Here is a 12,569-nt window from a genome sequence, read left to right on the forward strand (position 1 = left end):
TCCTTTTTAGCTTCACAGCCTTTATCGTCATTTTAAAAACTGATTGATTGATTGATTGATTGGTTTTTTAAGACAGCGTCTTGCTATGTAATTCAGGCTGACCTTGAGCTCACTTGGAAGCCCAAGTGAGTTTCGTCTCGAACTCTTAAGGATCCTTCTGCCTCAGCCTCCTGAGGGCTGTGATTACAGGTCTATGCCACCACACCAGGCTCATCGTCATTTTTCTTAGTTATTTATATTCTGCTGCTGTGTTAGCTACTTATGAGCAAGCCCTTGCCTTGCAAAGTTTCCCTGGGCCTAGAACACCTATAAATAATTTGTCAACTGCATTAATCAGTGAATGAGGGACTGAATGAGTGGGCCCCTGCTTCACTCAAATTACAGTGAAAAAAAAAAAGGTAGTTTTAGGGTATTTTCCTGAGCAGAGCAGAGTTTTGTTGACACTGTGGTGCCAGCAGGCTCTTTGTTCTCCACAGGACAAAACACAGGTCCCAAGCTGACGCAGGGGAACCGGGCTGGTCGGGCTGCAGAGGCTGTTCTGGAATAAGCTTGCCCATGGCCCCAGAAAAGTCCCTAGAGGAGGGCAACCCTCCTACCTGCTCGCCAGAATTCAACCTGGGGAGCAAATCAGCCTGGGGTGACCTGGATCCACCTGGGGCGAGGTGTGGGAAACCTGAGCTTCTGCTGGGGCTAGGCAGGGCCACCAGCCTGGCAGGCATTGTTTGGCTCTGTGTACAGCAACCAGAAACCACCGCAGCCAGCACTTCTCTAGGGCACCCCGCCCCCCCCCTTAATCTCCTAAACTGATTTGTCAGCAGCAGGAAGTGACATTACAGCTTTCCTCACAAAAGGGAAACTCCTCCACGTTGCCATGGGGATGGAGGCCTCTGTAGGATCACAGATTTATATAATCTTAAAGGTATAGGCACCATGATGTCATCCTCTGCTGGACCAGGGGCGTGAGGGAAGTGGGAACCACGGGCTGAACACGCAAAGTAAATTAACCTAAATTTGCAGAATTCCAGGGTAGGGAGATGCTGCAGTAGAGGAGGCGGAGACTGGAAGTATCTAAATGAAATAATGGATGCCTGGAAACCACAGAAAAGCATGAAGTAGGCATCCATGCATTTTCCACATCCTAGACCTAGAGAACTGGGAGGAAACCTTACCCATTAGATCCAGTGCAAACTGGTCATTTTATGGGGTAGAGAAGCTAAGCTGGAACAACTGCCAGACGTCACGAGGACAGGGCAACAGAGTCAAATGTCTCTCCCTGCCCGTGACATGCAAGGCACTTGACAGTCTTAGCCCGATTTCTTCCTCACATGTGTAGCGGTTTTTATTACCTTCATTTTACAGGGAAGGAAACTGGCCCTTAGGGACAAAGAGTTTTTCCACCCAAAAAGTAGGTGGCGAAACCATGGGCAGTCTGGTGGGTTAGAATTCATCTTTCCCAACTCTCTCAAGTTGTTTTTGGGACTGAGTCTTTGGTCCTCAGCCTTCCTTTAGACCTGATCTCCTTGCTGCAAGGTCACTATTTTGTTCTATGACCTTGGGCATGTTGCTTTTCCTCTCTGAGACTTGGTTTTCTCCTCTGCAAAATGGATTTTGCTTGAGAAAGGTTCAATTTGCACATGAATAAAGGACTTAGCCGTGGAGGGCACAAGTGCTCACTCTGAAACTGACAGCTATTATTATCACATTATCAATGTTAAACTGTTAAATTGTCTCCATTTCAATGATCTCTGGGAAACAAATCTTTCAATAGAATTTAGGCATTTCTTTTCATCAGGAGGTAATGATTCTTTTCCAAAAAAAAGTGTTAGACCAAAAGTGAAAATTTCTGGAGACTCAGAACCTAACAAGCCTGAGCAGTGTAGAAAGGGGGCGTGGCCTCTAGCTGGAGCTGGAGTGGACGGAGCAGAAGTGTGGGAATTGTTTTCACTGGCAGCTCCCTAAGACAGCGCTGTATTTTTCCACCCAGTGGATCACACTGGAGATTAATTCTGCTTCAGCCAGCGCCTGCAACCTGAAAGTGAAGATCCGAGCCCAGGGTAAGTCAGCCACCACAGCACGGGCCATGGACTCACCATCACTGGTACATTTCCACAGAGGAAAAGATTTATAACAGTAAATTTCTAGGCTTTGATTAGAACACTAGTTATGGTTTGTTTTGAAAGGCATGAACACACTTGCCATTAATCAGTAACCCAGCCAAGAAACTGAGAGAGCTTGCCAGCCCAGGGTAAGCTTTGACGTCTTAGACTGAGGATACCTTTCAGGCCCTGAAAGTCAAGGGCAGGAAGTGGGCCAATGGGGAGAGATCAAGGGCACCAGTTCCCTGACAAGCCGGATGAAGACCATCGTGTGGAACGGACACTCTGAGATATGTTGAGCAGGATGTTTGCTTTTCTGCTCCCCACAGCACTTTGTCAAAAAAAAAAAAAAAAAAAAAAAAAAAAAAAAAAAAGCCCCAGGGAGGTGGGCATAGAAGCAGCAACCCGAGGACTTCGATGTTATTTAACATTAGAGTGGATTATGGGTTGGCAGTCAATTATACCTGCTCTGCTTTGGCCTGCTTGGCAAGAGAGTAAAATTCAGAATATTGCCCTACAGCAAGTCAGATTTAATTGCTTACTTTCTTCAGTAAAGTAACAAGATCAAGAAGTGACCTGAAGGAGGCAGCTGCCAAAGATGCTATGTGTGTGCAGAAGCTGCTTGCGATTGTCAGGAGCAGGGGCTCGAAGGTGACTGCTGTACAGTGTTGTATTTACTTAGTGCTTAGTCACTTGATTTATACGTTTCACAGAAATAAAGGATTTCAGAAACAGCCTTGTGAGATCACAAGTCTTAAAGTGCCTTGATTTATACGTTTCACAGAAATAAAGGACTTTCAGAAACAGCTTTGTGAGATCACAAGTCTTTAAGTACAACGTTCAGGGAATTTCCTGCTCCTGCCACTCAGCTACGCTAGGGCTGTCTTAGTTTGCAAGGCCTGAGGTTTTCTGAGGGTAGACAGCACCCACTGCATTGCACACAGCAGGAACACACTTCAAGCATCCTAGAAAACTTTCCTAGCCCCTGTAATTCTAGCATAGCTCAGCCAGGGGAGGGAGACTTTTTATACCATCCTGAGGAAGGTATTAAATGAAGAAAAGCTATCCAGGCAAATGGCCTTTTCTTCATCTCTCTGGTTCTAGGACACTTGAGCTCCTAGGGTGACATGAGGACATGGGCCACTTTGATCCTGTATACTAAGAACTCAGCTAAGCACCTAGAGTTTCACTCTGCATTTCACTGGTTGACCTCCTGTGCAACACCATCATTTTGGGAAGAGGGTGAGGCATCTTTATGTGGCCACCAGGAGATACAAGGTCAGATCCCAACAAGCACATCCTGGAAGCCCTAGTCCAAACACCTCCCCAGTTCACTAGCAAAGGGGGATCGGGTGGGGTGGTCAAAGAAACAGTACTGAGATGTCAATAGAAATGCCATAATTTATTCTGCTGTATAAAAAAGGTCATCCTTACGTAACAAAATGTCTTCTTAAAGAAGAAATATATTATTTCAGGTCATAAATAATAATCAGCAAACATACAATTGAAAAAAAAAACAACAACCAACCAACACTGGTGTTTTCCATCAGTGCTGAAAACAAACCTGCTTTGGGTCTATTTACAAGACAGTACAGTACTCAAACACAAAAATTGAGGTATTTGGTTCTCCTAGGAGTAGACACTGCCATTTGTGAAGGCAGAACACCTACACAAAAATAAATAAGGTATATTCTTGTATGTATATGTCATTAGGAATGGTAATACTGGTACGTATGTCAAGCATAGGGGCAAGTCAAAAGAAACCAGCTCTGTGTCCTTTCTCTTCCGCCCAGTTTTGTCAGAGAGGGACTTGATGTACCCACTGTATATTGGTCCCAAATGTGCTGAGTTCAGCAAATGTCCTGACACTAGGTCATCATTGTGACTGCTTGGGAACCCAGTGGAACCCGGGTGAAATTCAATAAATAAGGACCAGCCCTCCTGAGTCTCTTCCCTGGAGTTATTGCATTTGCCCTCTTGTGGAGGCTGGAGTCCGGCAGGCTGCGAAGAGCCTCACCTCCCGTGGCCTTTCAGCAGCTGGGAGAGGTTGTGATGGGGCTCTGAAGGTAGCTCAGCGCACTGTTGGCAGGGTGGACAGGGATAGAGACTGGGAAGTTGAAGACAGTGGTAGTGGAGGTGCCTCGGTCCAGCACAGCCATGGCAGGGCTCCCAGCTTCAGCTGAGCAGTGGGGAGCCAGCACCTGGGACTCGAACTGCAGCAGCTGGCCCATGAAGCTGAAGTTAGGGGAGATGATGCTCCGCCTCTGCTTGACAAACTCAAAGGCCTCGTCCAGCTTCACTCTGTTAGTCCTCATGAGGTAAGCAAGGCAGATGGTAGCTGACCGGGAGATGCCTGCTTGACAGTGGACGAATACCCTTCCTCCAGCATTCTTGATGGAATCTGGAAAACAAAGGGTGGCTGGTTACTTGACAGCTTAAGAGAACAACCCAAGCCCAGGTAGAGGGTGTCCAAAAATGTCATGAGTATCCTATCCAGAGGTGGCTGACATCACCCCATGCCAGCGATGCACAGTGTTTAATGGAGGCATGGTGGGACTCAAACTATCCAAAGGACAGGAAGGGACTTAAATCCAGTCTGGGCAGTCCCAGTTAGCAGACTTAGTTTGGAAAGGCAATTTAATTATCTGAGCCTCATGCTGCTAATCTGGGAAGTGGTACATTATGTCTATATTTTGCAGAGACGTTGCTTATGTCAGATAGATATTTAACCTCTGGAGGAAAGCTCAGATGAGGATCACTTGAGTCCTTGCCATTGGGGCTGGCTCTGTGACTAAAACAGAGAAAGAGGCATTCCACTTACCTATGAAGTCGATTGCTTCATTGAACCAGGAGCTGATGTCTGCCTTGTGATTGTCCTCCACGGGGATGCTCTTGTATTGGTAGTGACCCTCAAAATGGTTAGGACAATTGGCCGAGACATTGATCAAGGCGGTGATACCCAAGGCATCCAGCATGTCCTTTCGGGATGCATGATAGGCACTGCCCAGGTACAAAAAGGGCAAGATCTCCACTGGGCCACCCTGCAATCCAGGAAAAAAACAAATCCAATATTCGTCAACCTCACTCCAAGTCAACACCAGTGCCCACACCTACAAAAACTCCCTACTGGAAAAGTGAGTTTCAGATGCTGGGTGACCTCAGCACTGCTGATGGAATAGAAATAAATAGGGGACTAAGGCTAAGAAGAACCAAAAGTGCCAGCACTATAGAAAGCAAAGACTCAACTCCACCGGCACACTTAACAGTGGAATCAATATGATTTCCATGTCCCCTCTGTTATAAACAAGCCGTGGTCAGTTTATATTCTCACAGGCACCACTCTTCCAGGTTCTGCCACCCCTTCTTTATACTTCTTTCCCCTAGCACAGGCCACTACTAACCTGATCGTACAGCGGGGTGCTGCAGGAACTGCATCCAGATTCTGCGCTGTCAGGAACACTAGTACTCAAGGGAAGGCTAAGCCCCGTGGGGGTCGACTGTTTGCTGCAGAGCTCGGGGCAGGAAGCCGAAAACGCTTCATAGCCTCCTGATAATACAAAGACAATTTTTTTTTCCGTTAGCACCAGCGAGACTGAGTACCTGGAAACCACTCCCCCACCCACCAGGGGCTGAGAGTTTATATCCGAGAGGCTCAAGCAAGTCTTTGTTCGCAGCGCCAAACAAAGCCTATGAGAAGTCCTCTGAGATAAGGCGCCGGCGCTCACGCGCTCCAGGTGCCGCGCCCCCTCCCAAGGACAGAGAGCCAGGGGGTCCCCGGCCCGCCGCCCGCAGCGCGCACACGGCCCCGAGCTTCCCGGGCGCGTACCTTTCAGGAAGAAGACTTGCGCTGCGCGCGCCTCGCGGCAGAGCGCGCCCGCCGCCAGGGCCAGGGTGCAGTCGCGCTTGGCGCCGTCCAGGGCGGCGCTGCGCTCGTCCAGCAGCACCACTGCTTGATAGGCTCCGGCCAACAGGCGGCCGCGCAGCTCGGCGTTGGGAACGATGTGCTCCAGGCCCATGGCGCCTTTTGCCCGGCGCCGCACGATGGTGCTGAAGCGCACGTTGACGGAGCCGGCGATGTGGCCGGCGTTGAAAGCGAAGAAGGAGCGGCAGTCCAGAAGCAGGCACTGCGCCGCGCGCTCCCGCAGCAGCGTCCTCAGACCTCCGGCGTCCAGGATGCCCACCTCCATGACCATGGCCGACCTCAGCGCCCCCAGCGTGCCCGTCCCTAGGGAGCTCTTTTGTCTGTCCTCAGAAGCCAAGGGCAGGGCAGAGGCGTTCCAGGAAAAGCCCGACCCTGGTCTCTTTGTGTCGGACCTCAACCTGTCCTTGGACTGAGTAAGAGGCAGTTATGCCGGACTCCGAGAACCTCCTGGGCTTGTCCTTGTCGCTGCTCCCCTGACCGCCCTGAGGCTCAGTTCGACCTAAGCCGGCTTCTGCTTTGCAGCGCGCTTGGTCTGGGGCAGTGCAGTTATATGCTGCCTCCCGGAGGGGGAGGGGGAGGGGGAGGCGGGCCGGGGCGGGCCCGCGCGCGCGGAGCGGCGGGGCGGGATGGGGGGGGGGAGGCGGTTTGTTTGTTTGAATGGTGGTCACGTGGCGGGGCGGTGACGTCACCCGCCTTGCCAGGCCTGGCGCCGCTGGAGCCAAAAGCAAAGACGTCATCGGCCTCGGAGCGGGGTCCGCTGGTCGCGCGCTGGCTGGGGGCCCAGCCCCCGCCCCGCTGTCCGTCCTGTGCCTGGCGCGTCCCCGAGGCCCGGCTCCAGCCGCTCTCGGAGTGCCGCGGAGGGAGAGGGGGCGCGCTGCCAGCCGAGGGCTGACCTCCGGGGTGCCAGCGATCCGGGAGAGCGCGCTGGGCCACCTGCCTGCCTCTCGCCTCCTCCCCGCCACCTTCTCTTCGCGACTCCTCCTCAGCCCAGTCGGAGCAGAAAGGAGCTGCCTGGGATTTTGCGTACTTATAGTTCCCTTTCTGTCATTTTTTTCTTATAAGCAGACGGGGAAACTGAGGCCACCTGGGAGAAGCGACTAACTTGGCCAGTATCGCACTGCTGGGATGTGGTTAGGGCCACAGAGAGCTCGAGGTGAGGGTTGTAGAAAACGACTTTGTCCGGGTTAATGTAATTCTTATTAAGGAAGACGAAAGCGAACCGCTGGACAGAAGTTCGGGAAAATGGTCGTTTCCTAGGACTTCTCTGTTACTTTAAAGATAGTATAATTTTTTTCAACAATGACCAAGGACAGTGTCCCAAATCAAAGTCCCACTAGGGAAGATGTTCCCACGCAAGTGGTCCCTAGAAGACAACCCACGGAAGGCGAGTCGGGAGGCTGGGAACTGCACTTCAGGGTTGAGCATTTGGGGGCGCCAGGGCGACCGCAGCACTGTCTGACAGCGCCCCCTAGGGGCTGTCAGGCACGTTTTGTCACAGTGGCTCAAGACAGCTCAGTCGGTTTCTTTATTCCACAAACACCGCTGATTGGAAACCTACTTTGCGTTGGGTTCAGGGGCTCCATCTGACAGAAGCCCGACCCATCCGCCGCTGCCTTGGTCCTCGCCATCTACATAGGCTACACTGGGAAGCCAGTTGCAGAACGTTTTAATCGAATTCTCAGGGCCTGCGCCCCCAAACTTGGGACCACCTTATGTGGTATCTTCGTCCCGAACCCCAGCAACTGTCCCCTGGGCAGCAGAGCCCGCGGTGGTGGCGACGCCAATGTGTGAGATACACAAACATAAACATTGCGCCACCCAGCTGAGGTGCAGAATCAGGAACATTCTGCGGTTTCTAACTCCCTCCTGGGGGGAGGGATTTTACTGGTCAGCCTGTGTTCTTGCTTTGCGGATTGTATCACCAGCGGCCACTTCTGCATTTGCCTCCTTTACCATGTATGTTTTCACATTCTCGAACTTTCCCCCTGGATGCTTCTAGAAGTTCAGGCCACTGAGTGCTTTTTTTAAAAGGGCGTTTCCCCACCGTCCTTTGAACATTGGTTGATGACAACAAAGTTCTCAGATAAGGGTAACACCCTCCCTGCATCTCAAGAGAGGGAGAAAAAAAAATATTACTTGTTTATTCTACTTATTCAGCAGAGGCCCTCAACATATTTTGGGGGTTGAATCATAGAATGTTACAGTGGCTGTCTTTCCACTGCATACCAACTTGATTTGCCCCAATTCATTTATTTATTTCTAAGCAAGAGCATTCATTTTACCTTCCACTAACCAAAATTTTATACAAATATCGTAGTTGGTGTAATCTGGCACTGGAGGTGTGTCCACTGGCCTCTGACTTTTCCTCTGTCCCTTACCAGAAAGAGACAAAGACCAGGCTCAAACCCCATGCTGTCATTTCATAGCTGGATGACCCTGGGCAACGGTCTTGCTCTGTCGAGGCCTCCAAGCCAGCATTATATAGTGAATGTACAACAGCCTACTTTGTGAGAGGCAGTAGGTATAAGGAATCAAGCCTTATCCCACGCCCTCTTATCATGACTCATTGAATCTCATGGATTTTCCCTTCCCAGAAAGCAATTTTTATATCATCCTGACATTCTGTGTTACGGGCTTCAGCATCAGAAACTACCAGCGGGTCACTGAAGGACAGAGGCTCAGAAGAGATATTGGAGATGTGAGTAGGGCAGAGGCCCCACTGGGGAACCTCCCTCTTTGGTGTAGGCTGGCTCCACACTGTTAGGGTCAGTCGGCCACCCGCCCAGACACTGGTGGTAAAAGTCAGGCCCCAGTACCAGCAATGGAGATTCCACTTCTCAACAGGGGACAGATCCAGTGAAAAGCAGAATAATGTGACCTCTGGTGACTGCAGAGGGGCGCCAGGTTGGTGCTTTGGGCATGGCTGGTGGAGGGGGCTGGAGCAGGATGAATCAGAGGAGTTGACTCAGCCTTTCTGACTTGGGTTCTTCCTGATTCTTTTTTGTTTTAAGAGACAGATTTATGTCACCCAGGCTGGTCTTGACCTCACAGAAATCCTCCTGCCTCAGCCTCTCGAGTGCTGGGATTACAGGCATGTGCCACCACGCCTGGCTCTTCCAGATTTAGAGAAGTTTAAAAACAAACCTAAAAGCAGTATGGGAACGTGAGAAGGCCCAGCCAAAGGCCTGGCCTGGACTCTTCACATTCATTGTGTGGCCTTGAGTAAGTTACGTCAACTTGTAGTGATGGATGGAGAGAATAGTGACATTTACTTCTAGAGGGTGGGGGAGAGACACTAGCCTACAAGCCCTGTCCTAACGCTGCCATCAAAATTGCCTTTGAATCTGTCTTGGAATCACAGAGAATGAAAGGCACAGCACTTATGGAAGACAATCACAAATGGCCCCAGCACACTGGCTGCTCTATGACCTTGGGCAAGCAGCCTATCATTCCTGAGCCTCAGTTTCTCCATTTGTACATTGCAAATAATATCCATCTAGAACTAAGGGGAACAGAAAAGGCCTGTGGTGGCTCATACCCTGCTCCTCAGGAGAGACAGTGTGGCCCACAGGTCTCCTTCAGAATCCGCTGCTGTTTTGCTGTCTGGTGGCTCCTCATCATGCTCTGTAACCCACTATGACCCCTATTCCCCACCGAGGCCAAAGCTGCCACTCCCAGGCTCCTTTGGCCATCTGTCTGGCTCAGTCGTTTCTTCCCTTGGAGTTTCCTGTGTGTGCCTCGCTGGGCCTGTTTTCCTGGAACCTTTTTGTCTTTTCTCACCCACATCTTTGCTTGTGCAGTTCCACCTCTCCAGGCCAGAATGCTGTCCGCTGTAGGCTCCTCATCCTCTTTTCCCATCCTCCAAGACCCAGCAAAAGTGCTCTGTGTGTGAAGACTCTCTTGGTTTCTCCAGCCTCCCTCTCTCCTGGGCTCTGGAGGGCCTCGGCACATACCCTGATCCTGTGAAAGTCACTTAGATCTGTATCTTATGCCCCTGGGTTGCCAGTTTGTCAGTTCAGGGACAGGGATTGTGCCCACTCTTTGGACCCCACATCCTGTTGCCTTTGGTGCAGTGCCTGGCCCATAGTAGGCCCACAATTTGTGAAACAGCCGAATTCTTTAAGCACACCATTAGAAGGTGACATTAGAGAAGAGGTGGAAAGGGACGTGTACTGCACTGTGCGGGATCATTCCATGAGCTCATCAGTGATCCAGGGCAAGGCATAGGCTCTGACAGGAGACAGCACCAGGGCCCACAGCTGATGAGCATCAGAAGCAGATCCAGACCCAGGCTCTGTTCAGCTTGGGAGATGGAGCCGGGCCCAGGTGCGTGGCCACTAAACCCCACTCTGTTGGGGACTCGGCTTCTGTGAGCCCCATGCCAGGCAGCAATGGCTAAGGCCTCTGCCTCCCAGCTGGCCTGGAGCTCTCCTTCCTGCAAAAGGGTCCCTGGCACCAGCTCTGGAGGAAGCCTGGAGCCTTCTAGGAGCATCGGCTCAGGCTGAAATGTCCCTGCCACCTCTCCCTGGTCATTCAGTGCAGAGCCAGACAGAGACACTCAGCAGGACCCACCCTGAGCAGTTAGCAAGAGCTGACTTCAGCCCCCACACCTAATGCCCACACAGGCATTAGGACAGAGCCAGTTGCTGTTGCACAATTCCTGCAAGCAGATTTTTCAGAGTCAGGCCCGAGAGGCTCTGTGGAGCTGTGTCATCTCATTCAGCCTCGTCATTGGAGAGATGAGGGCTCAGAGAGGTTAAGCAATTTGTCCACGGTCACACAGTGTTCAGAACATTCTAACTCTAGTCAGAGTGGTATGACTGTGTATACAAACACTTATCACTGTTTATCTCTGGACATTGGAGCTCCTCTTATTAGAGACAGAAACTAAAAGGCACTCAGAGAGGAACTAGGCCCTCAAAGGAATCAATGCAAAATATGAAACATCAAAATTATGGCAGGAGACAAATTAGGAGAGAGCCAGTTCTGCGAGCCTCCCTAGAGAGAGGCAGCACCTTAAGAGCGTACTATAACCAGCACCCCCTGTTCCAGGGAGCCTCGGTGGGGCATCAGATGCATAGGTAGGTGACAGAACACCCTGACCCAGACTCCTGTCCTTTCCCCAAAATGCCTTCAATTGTTCTCCGTTAGAAGTTACAGATAGCTGAAGTATGCCACACACCCTTGCTCTGTGCCTCGATTCCCTATTGGCTTAATATTAGCTAAGCTACTATTCTTGTAACCACATAGGTTGGCCTCAGCTTGGCCAAGTGGTCTGAGACTCACATAAGAAACCCCAGAGGAAGAGCCTCAGCAGAACCCACTTTCAGGACCCTTCCTGTCCCTCCGGAGCTTTCTTCCCTAACCTTTTCCTACTCTTGACCTCCTTGGATCCATTCTTCAATTCTGGGGAGACGTGGAGTCAGCATGTCCGACAAGTTGAGCGCCACTTCCCTGTGATGCTTTCTTATCAATTTATGTGATATTGAGCTGAGCATGGTGGCACATACCTGTAATCCCAACACGCGGGAGGCTGAGGCAGAAGGATTACTGTGAGTTTGAGGTTAGCTTGGACTATATAGTGACACCCTGTCTCAAATGATAATAATTTGTATGGCAGGATTTTTCTAAGTCAAATGTGTAACTTTTGTAACCAAAAGAAAAAACAAAAACATTTAAAAACACGTGTTCTTAAAATCAAGTAAGCTTTAGTCAGGGGAGAGGCCTCATTGCTTGATAGACAAAATGAGAATAATAGTGTTTATCTTGTAGAGCTGAGAATGTCCTTGAGACAAGGATTGACAAAATACAGTCTCTGAACCATACCTAGCCCTCTATTTCTTTTTGTATAACCCACAAGCTAGGAGTAGTTTTTACATTTTAAATGGTTGGAAGAAATTTAAAAAACCATCACACTTTGTGACCCATGAAAGTTACAAGGAAGTCAATGTCAACTTCCATAAAGTTTTATTAACATATAGCCTCGCCCTTTATTTACATATTATTTATCGCTGTTTTTTGGTTAGTTTTCGGTCTTTAGGGACAGGGTCTCCCTATGTAGTCTAGGCTGATCTTAAATGCACTGTGTACCCCAGACTGGCCTCAAATTCACAGTGCTCCTCCTGCCTCAGCCCCCCAAGTGCTGGGATTACAGGCATATGCAACCATGCCGAGTTTATGGTTGCTTTTGAGTTTGGAAAAGGGGCTAGTTATAACAGGGACCACAGGACTCATAAGGTCTTAGAGCGCCATCCCTGCCCTTTGCAGGAAGCCTGCTTCCCTTGACTGAAGATCATGGACCGAAGGACCTGCAGAGCGATACCATGCACAGGGTGAGTGTCCAGACAACTTCATTATCGTATTGATAGTTATAAAATCTTCTCCTAGTGTGTGTTTAGGAGGAGTAATTACTTTCCTTGTATATTTCACTATGTGGAAGGCACATTTTCCACGCTTTAACATTTCTCACAGTAGTACATGACTTAGAAGGGTGTTGTTTGCTGAAAGTAATTACAGCATCTTTCTATTAATGATCCATGAGAGTTAGTGAG

At 49.9% G+C, this 12,569-nt stretch overlaps 1 protein-coding gene and 1 long non-coding RNA gene across 4 annotated transcripts in view; one reads left to right on the forward strand and one right to left on the reverse strand.

Annotated features, from left to right (window-relative positions):
• Positions 1–3,479: 3,479 nt before the first annotated feature.
• Dusp1 (dual specificity phosphatase 1) lies at positions 3,480–6,551 on the reverse strand. The gene is made up of 4 exons (XM_003473212.5): positions 5,923–6,551; positions 5,498–5,643; positions 4,918–5,137; positions 3,480–4,497 (listed from the first exon to the last, which is right to left on the reverse strand). Exons 1-4 carry the CDS (start codon positions 6,287–6,289, stop codon positions 4,127–4,129), a joined length of 1,104 nt encoding a protein of 367 aa, XP_003473260.2. The 5' UTR covers positions 6,290–6,551; the 3' UTR covers positions 3,480–4,126.
• A 112-nt stretch (positions 6,552–6,663) lies between these two features.
• Positions 6,664–12,569, forward strand: part of LOC134471613 (uncharacterized) — a 36,753-nt gene continuing 30,847 nt past the window's right edge. The window contains exons 1-3 of one of the 3 annotated variants that reach the window (XR_010041102.1): positions 6,664–7,171; positions 8,613–8,716; positions 12,286–12,350. This is a non-coding gene — a long non-coding RNA (uncharacterized LOC134471613). Of the gene's footprint in view, positions 12,351–12,569 lie in introns of all 3 variants that reach the window. The other 2 variants (XR_010041101.1, XR_010041100.1) reach the window with 2 other exon arrangements.

Source organism: Cavia porcellus, unplaced genomic scaffold (genome assembly GCF_034190915.1).
Source record: "Cavia porcellus strain 051 isolate PalLab524CR breed Dunkin Hartley unplaced genomic scaffold, mCavPor4.1 scaffold_19, whole genome shotgun sequence".
NCBI lineage: Eukaryota > Metazoa > Chordata > Mammalia > Rodentia > Caviidae > Cavia > Cavia porcellus.

Coding starts and splice junctions, on each gene's coding strand:
- Dusp1 (XM_003473212.5), bottom strand. CDS start 6,289: ATGGTCATGGAGGTGGGCATCCTGGACGCCGGAGGTCTGAGGACGCTG. Junction 5,644..5,922: donor GCAAGTCTTCTTCCTGAAAG/GTACGCGCCCGG, acceptor TTGTATTATCAG/GAGGCTATGAAGCGTTTTCG. Junction 4,498..4,917: donor TGAAGCAATCGACTTCATAG/GTAAGTGGAATG, acceptor TTTGTTTTCCAG/ATTCCATCAAGAATGCTGGA.